The 17,411-nt window shown below is 37.1% G+C and overlaps 1 protein-coding gene across 2 annotated transcripts in view; it reads left to right on the top strand.

The window, feature by feature from the left end:
* Positions 1 to 17,411, top strand: part of LOC105675049 (uncharacterized) — a 236,865-nt gene that overhangs the window by 17,452 nt on the left and 202,002 nt on the right. The window contains exons 1-2 of one of the 2 annotated variants that reach the window (XM_067361106.1): positions 7,826 to 7,915; positions 8,445 to 9,032. In XM_067361106.1, coding sequence (XP_067217207.1) covers positions 8,789 to 9,032 — 244 coding nt within the window. In that variant the 5' untranslated portion in view covers positions 7,826 to 7,915; positions 8,445 to 8,788. Of the gene's footprint in view, positions 1 to 7,825; positions 7,916 to 8,444; positions 9,033 to 17,411 lie in introns of those variants that run through there. The other variant, XM_067361107.1, reaches the window with a different exon arrangement.

Here is a 17,411-nt window from a genome sequence, read left to right on the forward strand (position 1 = left end):
ATCGCCGGGAGACACGTGAAAGCACTTCCAGTCCGGAACCAGTTACGACTTGCGCCACTTAATTTCCCGTATACTCCGCGCGGCGCGCGCTTTTATTCTAATAAGGCTGGGCTGGTAGCAGAAACGGAGTGAGCTGCTGCAAACGCACTTAAACGCTCATCTATTTCTGCGCTACTTATGTTTGCACTCTGGAATAATTAGCTTGGAGCTCTCCGAATGCTCAAAGCTCTTTTAGAAAATTGTATCATTAAGACGTGGCATCTTCTATAATTCGATTAAGAGAAACATTTTTTATGATGTCAATAATTTGCAAAAAAGACGTTTAATTTCGTAAAAAGCGACGATAATCAAGGTTTATTAGAACGTATTATTAAGATATTTGTTTCTACTAACTTCCTATTAACATATGTATTTAAAGCAATTTTCGGTATATTCAGGAGATGTTAATCTTTGATGCGAGACATGCAAGAGTTATTCGTGATACTTTATCGCGGCAATCCAACGATTACGTCCGTCTCGAAGGATGAGAAAAATACTTGGCGCTTTGAAAGAGATTTATTATGCGACGTCCGGTACCGCGGGGCAGCTTTTTTCACAGCATGGACTCCAATGAGAATAAAATCTCTTTGACGTTTCTGAGCTCTCCCTAGCGCGACGTCCATTCGCGATACGTGACGCCGGTGAAATTAGACCTTGTTTTCCGCAAAGAGCGAAACTCGCTTAAACGCAAGTTGACTTTACATTTTCGTAATGCAAGTTCCAATTACGAAGATATTTATCGTTGATTAACAGCCATTAAAATTAAAATAAGAATTCTAAAAGATTGTAACGAAATTTTTAACTTGTGAATTAATTTTAAACATATTTAAGATGTTAAATTTTACACATATCAGCCAAAAGTTAAGTCAAAAATTAGTAAAATATTTTATTATTAAAATTATTGTCGCCAATATTCTGGAATTTTAATGTATTTTTCACAATGTTTATAACTTTCTAACAACAATGTGTATAACATTCGTGTTATTGCATTTGACGCTATATTTGTTAATAGCGAGCTCGACTTACAATTTGCAATGACGGCAGAATTAAGTTGGTTATTACTTATTTGAAAATTTCTATTCTCTCGCGGCTCGTTCGACGCTGTTTCGTCGTTTAAAGACGAATGATCCCAGCAAACTTTTAGTTCTCTTAAAAGTGGCCGTTTGTCTTGTTGAACTTTGGCGCGACAGCTGGCTCTTCGCGGGTCAGCGAATGACGAAAGTATCTTCGCGGGGGTGAGCAAGTATTCACGTGAATTCTTATTATGTGATTTTCGCAATAAGCATCTGCTACGTCAAATTTGCAAAGGACTTGCGCGACTTTTGCCGTTTGCAAAATTTGACGAGCAACTTTATTTTCCCGAAAAGTCTATGAAAACTTGATACAAGATTTTGCATATATAATGATAGGATTTAATAATAACATTGTGAAAAGTAAATTTATTTTACTTTTGGATATACAAAATGAGACGTTTGAAATTACTATTTTGAATTGCTTATGAAATACTTGTACAAAAATATGCTTTAAATAAAAGTTGCGTGGTTTCAAGAAGAACGCAATATAATAAATATTTCTTCATTAAATTGTATGTTTACATGTGATAAAATATATGCGATTGAATCTGATTAAAATAACTAAATATGTTTTCAGAAAAGGTTAAATTAAATTTAAATTTTATTGAATTTTTATAGAAATATTAATTCTGAATTTTAATTTTATTTACACTCAAAAAATATTTTGCTGATGTAGTTAGATTTCTAGATATCGCAACAAAAATGTATCGCTATTTTTCGTATCTGTGAAAACATTGTTTGTCACATACAGAATTTATAGCAGTAATGTTCTAACAATAGCTTCTGAAAAATTTAGGTACTATTGCTAAATGTTATTCATTGCATGATCTAACACGTGATTGATCTTATATAGATAGGCGCTTTAGAGAAACTTTCTTTTTAAAGTTCACAAATAATACAGATATATATTCTGTTTCTGTCATCTAAACTGATTAAGTAATTACATATGCAATATCACAACAGTTGCTAATCATTTATCTGTTTTAGTTAATTTTTTACACCTAGAAAATTTTAGCTATTATTGCAAGATCATTTTTTTGAGTGTAGAGAGATAAATGAGAAGATGCAACGAGTTAATTAATTTACACAATAATTTTCGCGATTAATATATTCAGTCATACATAAAATTATAATGATCTATTTCTGAAACATTTTAATTGTAAAAAAAGTCTTAAATTATTAAATAACATTTATTTAATAACGTTCTATTTTTAAGTATATTTAATGATTACAAATTTGATTATTTTTATGACATCTACAAGCTTCTTTCTTAAAGATTTTTGGATTAAAAGATTTGTCATTCCATTCGCATATTAATTGCGGAATATAAATCGATGTCGTGGAACTTTTCCGTGTTTATCAAAGCCACTTTTCAGGCGCGAAGAGTCGACATGGAAAGATTTGAAAATACTCTTCTCGTCGCTTTCGTGAGATGCATAACGATATGCGCTTTTGAAGCCAGAATCCATGCACTTTTGAAAAGTCACTATAAATTTGCACTTGGATCACAGTAGAAATACGTTATTTCTTGCGTGACCTATTCGATTTATACAAATTCTCAATCTTTATAAAATTTATAACAAAAGATGTGTCGCTCTCTTTTCTGCCATTGTGACGTTATTTGTTTATAAAATTTATCCTCATAGGAAATATTGGTAGAACGCATTATACTTTTTGTTAATAAATAATTCATATAATAGTACATTTTCTCCCTGCATATATCAACATATTCAGTATGTTGATACCATTACAGTATTTATATGAAAAATTCTTGTTTTGTAAAATATATTGAATGAAAATAAAATTCTTTGCACTTTCATATTTTGTAAAATAATGTGTAATTTACGAGTTTAGCGAAATATATGAAAAACGTATACTGAAATTAAATGTAAAACGGATAAAAATTGAGTTCGCAAGGACTTCGCTTTTTGTCATATTATAGATCGTGAACGCAAATGGCAGCTAATTAGCTTTTCATTAGCGGCATCGCTAATAAATGTCCCTATCGAAATGATACGCCGACCAGTTATTTCCGGCCATTACTGACGCGTTTTAATTCGCATTAAAATTGCACGCGCGCTTTATATTATTTGTATATGTTATTTATGCAGTCGTTTGATTAGGAAATAATTGATGCGTGTAATTAAACGTGATATTTACAAATTTTCAATGATTTATATGCCACACTGGCCAGCTAATGCGTGCACGCGCGAACAGTCGTATTAAGCGATTAAATTAACGACGGAATAACTGGACAGGCAATTAAATACGCGATTCTATAATTAACGTTAGATATGTAAACATAATGAAGAGTCTAATAATGGCGTCCGATTATCCCAATTAAAGCAGATTATGAATTAAGAGCCGTACGAGCGCAAAGTTTACGCTTTCAGCTCTCTACTTTGGTTAAAAAATTTGGATTATTTCTTCGCGTGAGAGATCTATTATATTCGAGTAAAAAAGAAAATAATTCTTCGAACGATAAGTGTGAAAAAGTAGCGCCCGTGAAGCTTACTTTGCAACACTCGATTGGTGCTGGCGCTTTTGAAAGTCTTAAAGTTGCAGACAAAACTTCGATGAAGCTATTGCTCGCGCTTTCTCTGCCGGCGTAAAGGATTCCTGACAGATTCTTAAGTTATTCAAGATCGATCGTCGTCTCTTTAGTAAAGTTACATCGTGCGTTCTTCTCACCTCGACAGTTGATTATGTCTACGCGAATCGGCGAGTAACAACGTGTAATTGTTAAACTTTTATCATTGCTATGTATATCTCGATATTGAATTTATGCGCTATATAAAAATCTTCACGCATGCTTTCACACTTTCACACATACAAGAAAAAAGCAAATAAAGAGTATTGCAGCAATTCACGTGCGCGTGTCTGTTGTTTGTTATTCAAAAACAAAGATGTCAACTTATAAACGTCTCTCTTGATTTCCTTAATTTTCGGAGTCGCGTTAATATTCTAATATTCAAAACTCAAGGGAAGCACTCAGGATCTAACTTTTGCACCTAATGTATTATATAAGGTTGTCCCAGATTCCTCGTTATTTATATTTAACCTCAAATTCTCCAACAAAATTGATGTCCTACTTAGAAACTTTCTCTTCTGCGATAAAGTACGAGCAGTGAAAACAGACGAATAGAGTCAGACAAGTAGAAACAAATGAATAAAGACCGACAAATATAGAAGCAGGCAAGTAGTGACAGACACTACATAAAAGTATTACACTACATAAAAGTATTTATCAAAATATTAAAAAGTAAGACAAGTTAATATTTAGTACACATACATGTTATCTGACACCATAATTTATACAAAAATTTTGCTATGATCTATAAGGAAACATGAAGTATATAACAGAACGAGAGCCACCTACTTATTTTTCCCAAATTTGTCGTTCATTACAATTCACGATTATGGCTTCGTATGCTCTTTTTTTTTATTCTCTTTGAAGATTATTATAGGCCGTGAGTTCTGTGATAAGCACGACGGTGTAAATTAGTGTTTCTAGCGGCATAGCCCGAAACAGACAGAACGCGCATTAATCCTTGGCAAAGCGTGTCTGGTCCCGAGTTTTGATTTTCCATGATATCAGATGTCGCGTACATTCTGTGTACATTCTGGAATATAGGGTGTTACGAAACTAATTTAAATAGTGTTTTACGACAAATCGAATTTTTTCTCGAATTTTCTTTAATATTTTCCTATTTTTATTAGATGTCATAATTCTTATATTTTTTAAACGTTTTCATAATTTTGAATTAAATTTTATTGATAAACTTACAGAACATTAATTAAGGAATAAAATTATCTCATTTATTGTTGTTTATGAAATTTTGTTATCTGCGAAAGTATGTTTATAATTTTTAAATGCTTATAACGAAGAAATACACTTGATGATCCAACATTGAAATAAGTGTTTTTTTTTTTTTTAATTTAATTTGTAGCATCTTTGGTTTGGGGAATTTACGCAATATTTTGGGCGCACCTTGTATACGCCGTCACTATTCGTTTCATTCTTTGAGTCTGTGCTTGTGACCGCAATGTTTGTAGCACACGGACAAAGCTTAATGCACTGTCCAGGTAGCCGGCGGTTTCGCAAGTTCGCGTTACCGTTGGACTAATTGGATGCTTTAATATTTGAAACGGAAACAAACTATATGGGAGTCATTTCCGCCCAACCTTTTCTTCCGTGAGCACGTTATTAGAGAATGTCGTTTGTTTAGTAATACGAATCGATATATACATTCATTGTTTGCTAACAAATCTTTCTCTTTTTGATTTGTCAATAATCTTCCGACCAGGCTTTAAAAGCGTTTGGCAAATGCTTCGTAAAATGCTAATTGAAATGCAGAGCAAATTGAAGTTTAGAAATAAAATATTGTTCTTTTAATAAGATAAATTCAATAATAATATAAAGTTTCGAGAGAGAGAGAGAGAGAGAGAGAGAGAGAGAGAGAGAGAGAGAGAGAGAGAGAGAGAGAGAGAGAGAGAGAGAGAGAGAGAGGGAGAGAGAGAGAGAGAGAGAGAGAGAGAGAGAGAGAGAGAGAGAGAGAGAGAGAGAGAGAGAGAGAGAGAGAGAGAGAGAGAGAGAGAGAGAGAGAGAGAGAGAGAGAGAGAGAGAGAGAGAGAGAGAGAGAGAGAGAGAGAGAGAGAGAGAGAGAGAGAGAGAGAGAGAGAGAGAGAGAGAGAGAGAGAGAGAGAGAGAGAGAGAGAGAGAGAGAGAGAGAGAGAGAGAGAGAGAGAGAGAGAGAGAGAGAGAGAGAGAGAGAGAGAGAGAGAGAGAGAGAGAGAGAGAGAGAGAGAGAGAGAGAGAGAGAGAGAGAGAGAGAGAGAGAGAGAGAGAGAGAGAGAGAGAGAGAGAGAGAGAGAGAGAGAGAGAGAGAGAGAGAGAGAGAGAGAGAGAGAGAGAGAGAGAGAGAGAGAGAGAGAGAGAGAGAGAGAGAGAGAGAGAGAGAGAGAGAGAGAGAGAGAGAGAGAGAGAGAGAGAGAGAGAGAGAGAGAGAGAGAGAGAGAGAGAGAGAGAGAGAGAGAGAGAGAGAGAGAGAGAGAGAGAGAGAGAGAGAGAGAGAGAGAGAGAGAGAGAGAGAGAGAGAGACTATGCTCTAAGCATGTTTAGTTAATATGAATACATTGTTTCAATCGATATTAGGTTATATAACAATTCCTTATTTGAAATTATTGTAATTTATTACAAGATGTTTAACTCATTATTGTAGTCGCCCAAGAGAATGTCGTTTGTGCTCCTACTCGAGACGTACACGTCGTGATACATCACGAAGCGAAATTAGCGATGTATCCATTATCTCTCCGACTCATGTCAACATCGCAATGTGCAGTGTATACATGGCACGAGTGACCATAGTCGAACGTGATTGTCGATTGATCGGATGCCGATAATCCGCTTTCGATTGCTTCCTGATTATTCCCTCATTACTTTTTCGTCGCCATCATTACATATATCAGTCGCGTAAAAATTGCGGAAATGGCTGGGCGTCGAGCTCTCGAGCGGCCATCACCAGTTATTGAATTTGTCATGGATCATGTCAATTTGGTTTTATTTTTTCTCTTCTTTTTGTACCTGCCATCTATTTAATTAACATTTCCATCAACGATTAATTATCGACATTGTTACGCATTATGTAAAACGAGTGATGAAAGAGAAAAGAAAGAGAGTGTCAATCATGAAATCAAGTATCAAGTGCAATAACCTATCGATGCATGAATTATTCAATAATTTTTGCGAGAAACATTATACCACGCTAATTTTTGTTTTTGTGCAACAAAATTTGTTGATATTTTCGTATTCCAATGCGCAATTAAGAGTAATAATATGTAAACATTGAATTGTTTTCAGATGTAACACAGAGATACGCACTAATGTCATGCATTCTGATGAATTTAGTGTTTATTTCAAAAGCACTGTACCGTAGTTGCGAAAAGCACTTTGCAGTTGAGAATTTTTTCTAAATAAATTTATCGCGTTGTTTTGCATCGTGTTTCGGTTCGTGTTCAATTTTACAAATTCAAAAGCAAATGAAGAATTGGAGGAAGAATTTTTTGACTACTCTGAAATTAAGTTTTTTAGGAGCGATAAGTAGAACAGGCAATAACATGCACGTGACAGAGAAGAGAGAAAGAGCGACGAATACATAAAGGAGACGAAATTAAACTATGGAAGTAATATAAATAATTTGCTGAATAAAATAACATTAAGTTCGTAAAAAGAAAATTTGATATATAAAATAAGGGGGGGGGAGAGAGAGAGAGAGAGAGAGAGAGAGAGAGAGAGAGAGAGAGAGAGAGAGAGAGAGAGAGAGAGAGAGAGAGAGAGAGAGAGAGAGAGAGAGAGAGAGAGAGAGAGAGAGAGAGAGAGAGAGAGAGAGAGAGAGAGAGAGAGAGAGAGAGAGAGAGAGAGAGAGAGAGAGAGAGAGAGAGAGAGAGAGAGAGAGAGAGAGAGAGAGAGAGAGAGAGAGAGAGAGAGAGAGAGAGAGAGAGAGAGAGAGAGAGAGAGAGAGAGAGAGAGAGAGAGAGAGAGAGAGAGAGAGAGAGAGAGAGAGAGAGAGAGGCTGGAGAAAAGCGAGAATATCCGACGAGGCGCGCCGTGCTACTCCCACCCCTTCACGCCCGTTCTCCCACCCCTACTTTCTCCCGACCTCGCGTAGCGGCAGCAACCCCCAAACGGGCTCTCCAGCGTTCTCCTTTACCTCAGTAGCGCCGGGCGTCTCGACGCGGCAGTACGTTGCGTTGGGGGATTTAGCACGCGGCTCCGATTGTGTTCCCGTGGAGCGCTTCTCAGTGTACTATTCTCAATTCCTTTTTTCTCTCTCTTTCTCTATTTATCTCTCTATTTGGGTATTTGTCTTTTTTCTTCTTTCTTAATTTCAACGTTTGCCGTTGCCTGGCCACCCCCTCGTCAATCTTCTCGAGGGTTCGCGGCGGGACCCGCCCACCCGCGCGTGAGTGACTTTCCTCTCCCTCTTCCGACGCTGGTTCCCCTTTCTTTATCGCGCAGGAAAACAGCGTCGCGACACGTGCAGTCGCGTTCGCCGAAGGCTCGAAACTAGGAGCGCCTTTCGGGATCGGCGAGGTGGCGAGAGAAACGCTTGATTGTAGGCCGATCTTTTCTTTTGTCTCGCTCTTTTCACACGTCGCATCCGACTCGTCGCGCGCCGGAGCACGGCGAAATCTGTCGTTATGGGGGATCTGCTCTCCGGAGACGCCCGGTGCGGTTAGTTCTAGGGGAAACCGAGCGGGCTCGCGAAGGCGCGCCAGGTATCGCGCCATCGCGACGGCTGCGGGTAACGTGCCGGTGTTTTGTTTTGACAGTGAGCGACCCGTCGCCAATCACTAGAGTCGGTTGCGCAGCCAAAACAGTGACAACGAAGGGTGACTTGTTTGTTTTCGTACACTCCGCAGTGTCGGGACAGCGGGGGCACCGACCGTGACAGTGGAGGGTGTCTTGCACCCCGGTGTGGTACAGTGTATGATAACCGTCCGATTGTGTGACTGTTTCAGTGACAATCGCCGTGACGCGCCGAATTGGATTTTCCTGCTTCCATCGATAGTTTTGGAGTGATTCGAGGATTCGGCGGAAAAAGTAGTGTGCAGTGACGGAACGGTGAAACGAAACGAGCCTGATCGAGAGAAAAGGATTTTGAAAGTGATCAGTTATGGCTGTGACGCGGACGACGTCGGTGTTTCGATCGGACGGTAGTGGCGACGACGGCAGAGGATCACGGAAGTGCAACCTTCGAACAGGCGTACGAGTCGTCGGTCGTCGGGGATTAAAAGGATCATCGAATGTCAAGAGTGGATCGGTTGCAACGAAACGCGGTGGTTCTGGGAAATTTTTTCTGCTTGGCGTCGTCCTGGCCATTCAATTCGTCGGCGCCGCGGCGATATCCAGCATGAGTGGTGAGTGATTTTATTTTACATGCACGCAGTATTTTTACATTTTTCAAGTACAGACTTACAGAAGTAAGTCTTGCAGATGGTATGTGTGCGCGCATTTATTTCGGATTAAAATTTGTGAAATGATTAAAATTCGCTTGAAGAGAATGACGAAATGGTTGATAAATAGCCCCGGGCTCTGACATGCTGCTCTACCAGCAGATAGGAATGTAAATAAGGTATTTTAACGTTGAGGGTTTGAGAATTCCCTGCCTAATTTAGAGGATCATTACTTATCTTGAATAAATAAGGATTTGACTGAATTGAATGGAGAGAAAATTAATTTCTCTCTTACACCGTTTATATTTGATGATATTAATATATTTAATGACATTATGTGTGCAAATACCAAGTATTTGAAAACAATTTGTCACAAAAATTACAACAAAATATTTTTTTTTCCGCTCTAAATGCGATTTTTGTCACAAGTTTTGAAAAATATCTTTTTTTACTTTTTGAATATAATATGAAATTTTGCCTGGTGTCCCTGGCGTAATATAACCCTTTTTTGCTTTAGAGATTAAAGATGGGTATATTTAGACCACAGTGTGTAAAGACTGTGTCCAATTTTAACAATATACGGTTCGAGGCTACGTGTAGCCTCTCAGATTGTGCGCGTTCACCCCAAAGACCTTCTAAACCGATACCTCATAACCCAATAACGGGACTTCGGCTTTCCAACTTTGGTCGTTACTTGAGTGAGCTGGAAGGAATTGTTCATCGGCGAATTGTCTACGTTCATTCTGCGAGATATTCCATTGACAGCGCCGGGTGATGTCGCGATTGTGGAATATATCTTAGGGATTCGATTCTTGGAGAAATTAGATTTGCCATCGGTTTCTGATTATCGGTCTGCTCGAATTTCGTATTCGAAGTGTTCGACCACCGTAACTGCGTATGGGATTTAAGAGATCGCCCGAGTAATGGCGAGAAACGGAGGCGCATACTAACTAACTCGATTGGCTCTCCTCTCGTCTCCGAAGCTAACTAGCTCAATTTTCTTCTGTTACATCTTGACTGTGTCATGGAATACATGTCAGGAGTAAGTTTCAAATAATCGCGACACGACGATTCACATAAATAACAGCAACTGAAATATTTTCAGCAAATTTCGACGCGAATTTGTATAATTGTAGTGATTGCGATACTTTGCAATTGATAATGAAGAATAATAGTAAAATTAATATAATTAATATTATTTCTAAATGGATAGAAAATTTGATATTTTTCATACTGCTGTTTATATGTTCGAATTCTTTTATAAATATTTGTTATCAATGTTGATGTAAAAACAGAGTGATACTTTTTTTAGATTTTATTAATATTGACATTTCAGAACGAACACACGCGACCGATAATAAAATTACAATCGCCACATATTGTTTGAATGTTTGTTAATATTATAATATCATACGGGGTAATGCGTTATGTAATTATGTCTCATGTGCGTGAGACGAATTAAAGAATGTTAATGTAAATTTCCTGTATAGTCGCAATATCTCAAGCAAACATTTCTTGTATGCTCATCTTGAGTAGCTGCATTATGTAAGGCAAAGAACGAGAGGTATAGTTATTGTATCTAATCGATATACGTAGCTTAATACTTGCGTAGTCATGTACGTGCATATATGCGTACACGAGATCACAAACCAGAACATGATGACAATTTCACATTTGATAAAATATTCTGTATATTGTCGAAAAAAGTTTTAACGAATCAAATATTCTGCATTCAACATTTTGTCTAGAGATTATGCAGCAAACATTGGAAAAAGCATTTGCGATTCTTTTCATCGTATGATGTATCGTATAATGCATGCTCGCTGAATATTGCGATTTTTAAAACCGAGTGGGAAAAATTATCGAGTGGGAAATTTTATTTTAAATTAAAAATATTTGGGGCGATACATATATGTATGCTAAGAATGTGAAACAGATTACTATAATGTGCACAGGAAACTTTGGGGGAAAAAAAAGTGTTTTGTTTAATATTTTAAAACATTCTATCATATTGCAAAAAAATGCGCGTTATTTTACACAGTTGTGTACATGTTTTTTTTTCTTTGGAGGATCAATTAAAAAGTTTCCAGAGAATTATTTTTAAAAATTGTATAAATATATTTATTATAAAAATATTTAAATTGTAGCATATTTTTCCACATGATTTCTATGTTTTTATCACTTTATCGAGCAATGCGAGCTTTTCGATTCTTTGAACAAAAATCTCACTGATTTTGCACCATCAAATCATTATATGCATTCGAATTATTAAAAAAGATCTGAAAAGACCTAGAATGTGTGGTGATTTATGTGAAGAATCTGGCAAATCACTTTTCTACAATAATAATGTAGCAGTGCGTAATCGAATATTGAGCCAATTAAAAGATATGTTTAAATTTAAAAAAATTCCTAATAACTGAAAAACATTTTTTCTTGAAATACATACTGGTTATATTATAGGTACAGTAGAAAGGTAAGCTATTGTTTATGAATTTTCATAATAAATACATATATTTTGATAATGATTTCCTGATAAACTTTTTGCTTTATCTTCGTATTATTTGATAAAAATGTATGTATGGACTTTTTCTACTATATATAATACATTGTTATAAATTGCTGCAAGATTCGGGTGGGACAAGAAAGAATTAAGTAGACGAGTGAAGTAACTTGCCATTCTTGTTCTGTCGTAACATTTATAGGATGTCGAAATCACGTCGGCATCCGTCGTCATCGTTGGGCGTATCGCCCAACGAGACCGACATTGAATTAATTGAAAAGTCGTCACCATTGAAACGCCGTTGCGCCGGGCTTCGCGCAGAAACGTGGTGGACGTCATTTTGATCTGGTTTTAATTAAACAACGGACGCCGCGCCGCGCGGAGAGGAGAGAGCCGAGAAGGTCGACTCGCGCGCGTGTAGTCGATGGTTGGACCGGGAAGTACAGGCGAGAACGGGAAAGAGTGACAAGTGGAAGCTGGATGATTGAGGGCAACGACGGAACGTTTAACGCGATTAAAAAACGTCGCATGGTCGATCAAAGGCGTCTGCGGCGATCGCTTGTGGCACGCGAAATCTATCGCTGCTGGCAAAAGAACGACGATCCCGTCGTGCACAATGTCGTTCGAAAATGCCGGTTGAATATTCGCGATGTACAAAAGTGCAATATGACTAACCGAGCAGAACTATTCCATCGGCTTTATATCGACGATAAACGAATTCACGATAAAGTTCATGCTTATTTTGTAGAAAGTAAAATATAATTCAGAGATACATTTTTGTCATAATAATCAGGAAATGTGAAATTTACTTTACTAGAGAGATAATAAAATCCATATTTTATCTGATAATTTATTATATTCAAATGATTTCATTTTACTGAAATAATGAGACTTTATAGAATGCAGTATCTAATAATAATTAAAACGTGCTGGAAATATTAGTAAAACTTTTTGCGCAGTGAACGTAGTTACAGAGTGAAATTATGACTCGTCAATGGATTAACGATACACTGTGCGAAGCCGGATATTTGCGCAAAGTTCGTCAACCGGTTATTATAACTAGTTCGTGCGTTTGAAATGTGGTGAGCTCACGCGTCGTTGAGTCGATGCCATAATATAAACCGTGCAAATTGTCGCAGCGAAACGAAGATCAGTGGTAATTGAATTTACGGTAATGCTGCTTCATTAATGAAACTCGATTTCGAAATACACAAATGATATTATACTACAATGCATTACATTATATTGCTTCACATCGCAATATAATATTCTTTACTACATGAATGAGTTATAAATAATTTCTATAATATTATTATATGAGATTAATTCTTGATACTTTTCCTGTGCATTTTTTTTTGTTACTGTCAACTTTTCACAGAAATAAAATTTTAAAGAATGTGAAAAAGCAACATTTAGACCTTATCGATTGAAGAGATTAATTGTCATATTGCGTATCTGCTTTACGTAACCATTCTTTGTATGAATTGGAAAAATAATCTTTGAGAAGACGCGCGAGTAATATGTAAATGCGTATTCATAGAGCGGCTGTTGCACAGCCGCTAAGCTACCAGACGTATCATTAAAATTAACACCGCGTCGTGTCTGAGCGGAGTTTGAGGCGAAAGTGGTTACGAGAAGCCGAACACGGAAACTGTGTGAGCCGAGCGCGCTGCAAGATTTTCGCAAGAGTGTATAACCATTATCTATATAAGAGTCACGTAACGCCACGGGGATGGCTTTTCTGCGATCTGTGATTTGCTCGCGTTTTCACGTCTAGAATTATACGTAGGCGTTGTATCAATTTTTATTCGCGATCCGCGTAAATCTGCGTCGGAATTGGCTGTCACTTAAAATTCGATGAGAATTCGAGGGAGTTTCGCTCTTTGAAAGTGATTCTCAATAGCAAATAAAAATCTAGAAAAAATCTTAGATTTTTTAAATATATTTATACTTATATACATAGAATCGGGAAATTGTGTATAAAAGTACAAGTAAATATAAACAAAAATATATATAAAATATATACAAAAATATTAAATTTTGTTTCTTAATTAAGTACTGTAAGCTTGTCTTACTTTAGAAATTTCGAAAAAGTTTAGAAATTTTATGCAGCGTTTTTCTTAAACTTAATCCTTTCGTAACGCATATAATTTCAGTATTCTTATGTGGCATATAGCATTAATTTTTAATGATGTTGAAGTATTCGATGAATTCTGATATATTTTTGACTTACTAGTATAAATATACACAGAGTGTTTTCTAATATATCCTCTTCTCTTTCACTATGTTTCTTTATGATTTTTATTTTTCGCGTAATAGACACCTCGCAGACGGAGACAGTTTGCGTTAACGTTATAGGAAAGTGCTTCAGTAGTGGCTTTAAAATTGGGTGAACGACACGATGCAGTCGTGCATCGAGTTTCCTGTGTTACGGTTTAAAGTCTGTAACGTCAAGAGCTATTTGGCGATATGGGAGACGCGTATCAATAATGCCCGATAGCGTGCGGCGAAACTCACGGAGTTGAAACGCGATACGATCGAATGGACCGGCAGTCACCGGTGGTCGCGTTTGTGAGGTATTTTTATGGAAAATTTATTTGCTTGAGGACATCAGGATGCGTCGGCGCCACGAAACTATAAATTAAAAATCGTAATGCGACACAATTCCCCGCTATCGCTATGTGTGCTATCGAAATCGAATGGATTGCATTGAGATATTTTGGCGTATTAATTGCAAAGTTTTTTGTTACGGATTTATAGTGACGTAATGTGACATACAATTCACCGCTATCGCTATATGTGTTATCGGAATCGAGTGGATTGCATTGAGATATTCATTGAGTGACTAATTTTATGTGCGACTAATAAAATAAGATGACATATTTTTACAACAATATGAGCGTTTGTATCATGAATAGAAGGGGAATTTACTTAAATGGTGCTTTACTTTTATATGAACATTTTTTTGTACAGGAAATTTTATGGTTAATGACTGATACGTTTTCTATTGCAATCTTTCTATTTTTATTTAACAATTGTACAAATATATTCAACATTTTGAATTCTGTAACATTATATTTTACCATAATAAATGCACGATTTTATGCTTGCCACATCGCTGAAGCTCGAAACAAAATGTTTACATATAAACAATTATGATTTGCATAAAGTAACGAGTATTAAATATATCGAAACTCATTTCGTGTTTGTAAAAAATTTACTCCATTACTAAAAAATATAAGATTAAATAATAGTACAAAATTTAGAATTGTAGAAGATAAAATTGTTAAAGAACATTCCGACTTGAATTCTTCTTGCATAGTTGGATAGAGTAACATTGTGTACGCGTCATCTTGACTTGTATCAGAGAAATTCAAGAAACGGGTAAAGGGACTGCAGTGGAAAATGTGCGCGACTCACAATATGTTGCCGCTAATATTACGAACGGCGGACGAGACAATGGCGCGGAGTGTTTACAGTTTCGCGACGTTTATGTCTGCGCTTTCCACGGCAGTAGTACGATCGTAGTTTACTCAGACGGCAGGCTGTTTCGTGCTGCACAAAGTGACTCGCTAGGATTACACGGGAGATTAAGACGCAACCAAGGTGCGCGACGTATACGTTACAAGTTCCAAGCGCGTCTAAACAGTCTCTTAGCGGCAGGCAAACGGACTAAACGCGTCGAAATTATTTCCGCTACACCGGAGACACCGGATATTGCGAGACGCGCTACGTACATGACGATCGAGTGAGTTACTACGGGTGTAATGAAGTTTGCAGTAACCAAATTGCATATCTTAGAACTTTTTGCCTAATGCGCGTGCTTTTGCTATATAATTTTATTATCTGAAATTTTGAGTAAGTTTTATTTGAACATGTGCAAAAGATAATAGAAATATAGATTTTACATTTTGATATCATCAGAAATATCTATAGCTATGGAAATAGCCATATAATTATGCTTTGACATGTTAAAACTAGAAGTACTATTTTATAACAAATATTTGATTGAACATAATACGTTAAAAATGTATCTGATAAAATTCTTTTATTGCCTTTGACGCTTTTATTTTAAGATACAATATAATTTGCTTGCAACTACAGTTAATTGCACAGTATTGCAAAATATCATGATGATACCCGTGCATTTGAAATAGCCATTGAAATAGAATATATTCAGGTTGAATAACGTGCTTGTACTATTCTGTCGCATACAACAATTAAATTGGGATTTAGCTCATTCTCCGAATGTTATTTCTCTTTCTCTGCTAGGATGCAATACGATCGCGCGCCATTTTACGCAGTTAGCATTCTTACTCTATATTGATGATAAATTGTCACATGTGGGGATTTACATCGGGGCGCGCGGATAGAGATGCAGCGCGTGTTATTTTACTTAATTAAATTTTCGATCTTTGTACTGAATATTCGATTTGTTTAACATCACATTTTCGCACTTTTGTGTCTTCACGTTCGTGTTACGTTTAAATACGCGACAAAACGATTCTCGAATGATATTCGTTTTTGGAATCCCAGAAAACATCGATACGCAATTTTCAGTGCTTTTCAGCGACCAGGCGATATTTCCTTGCGGCCATCGGGAAGAGTTCGTTAACGGTTACGGCGATTGAGCCTTCGCTTTATTCCTGGCGTCGTTAGCTGATTGGATCGGATAACTAACGGGCTGCGGCTCGTTAAAAAGTCGCCGGCCATACGAAATATTAGATAGATAGTCTACCGAAAATCATTTCGCATTGCCGCGATCCGAATAGAGCCACTGCGGAATTCAAACCGGATTGAGATGTGCATAATTGGCATTAAGTCTGCGGCCTGTGCATCGAGTTGAATATTGTTGCCTGGGTAATTAATGCATCACGTTTCGTTTTGCAAATATCACATGCACGAGTCCTTATTTCATTCATTTTGTATAAAGTCTTTTTTAATTTTAAACAATGAAATTTACAAGATGACAAGATTGCCCAGTTTTAATTGTATAATTAATCTTCTGCTTAATATTTCAGTTAATCTTCTTAATTCTTTGATCACACGAATTATATATCAAGTTTCTAATTAATGTTTTAGTAGAAGTCCCTGTCGCTTAATCTGTTTGCCGATTCTTTGGGTAATTACTGTCGGTTAATTTTCCGGATAATTTTTTCATCGATTATCTAGTTGATCTACATTGCTAATTGTCTGGCTAATTATCTAGCGAATTTTCAAATTAGTTTTCGAGGAAGAATGATCGGTATAAAGTAAGCTATTATCGTTTTACACACGGGGCGTTGTCATTTTTATTCAGCGAATAACTTCCACTCAATTCGTTGCGGACCATAGATCCGTAGGGTGAAAATCGTTAGTGCCGCAGAAATGTGCCGTGATTAAACAAGGTTGAAATAAACCAGTGGGTGCGGCGCCACGCTCGCGTTTACGAGACCGATTAATCACGATTGGCTTATCCGCTTTAATTGCGCACAACGGATCGCGAAGAGTCATGAACGTCCGTACGTCCAATGTAAACGGCATTAATATTCGTCACGCAAAGTGGATACGATCGGTGGTCGCGATATACGGTGATCGGCCACCATTGTTTCGCGGATTCAAAGTGGTGTTTGTATGTATGCGTGCGCACTTGTTTACGCTTAACCCCCTGGGCACTCCTGTGTGCCGTAGATAGCATGCAGAAACACGCTACTCATGATATTTGTGCATGTACTCGCTCGTCTATCCGACCATCGCGTTATGAATTTATTTATATGCTTGTGAAACTGCTGCGAGTCTCCGCATTTGGCGCGCTGTGCATGTGTGTGTGTGTGTGCGGTGCAGCTTTGGACTAGACTCGTGTA

The sequence above is a fragment of the Linepithema humile genome, chromosome 1, assembly GCF_040581485.1.
Source record: "Linepithema humile isolate Giens D197 chromosome 1, Lhum_UNIL_v1.0, whole genome shotgun sequence".
NCBI classification, from domain to species: Eukaryota; Metazoa; Arthropoda; class Insecta; order Hymenoptera; family Formicidae; genus Linepithema; species Linepithema humile.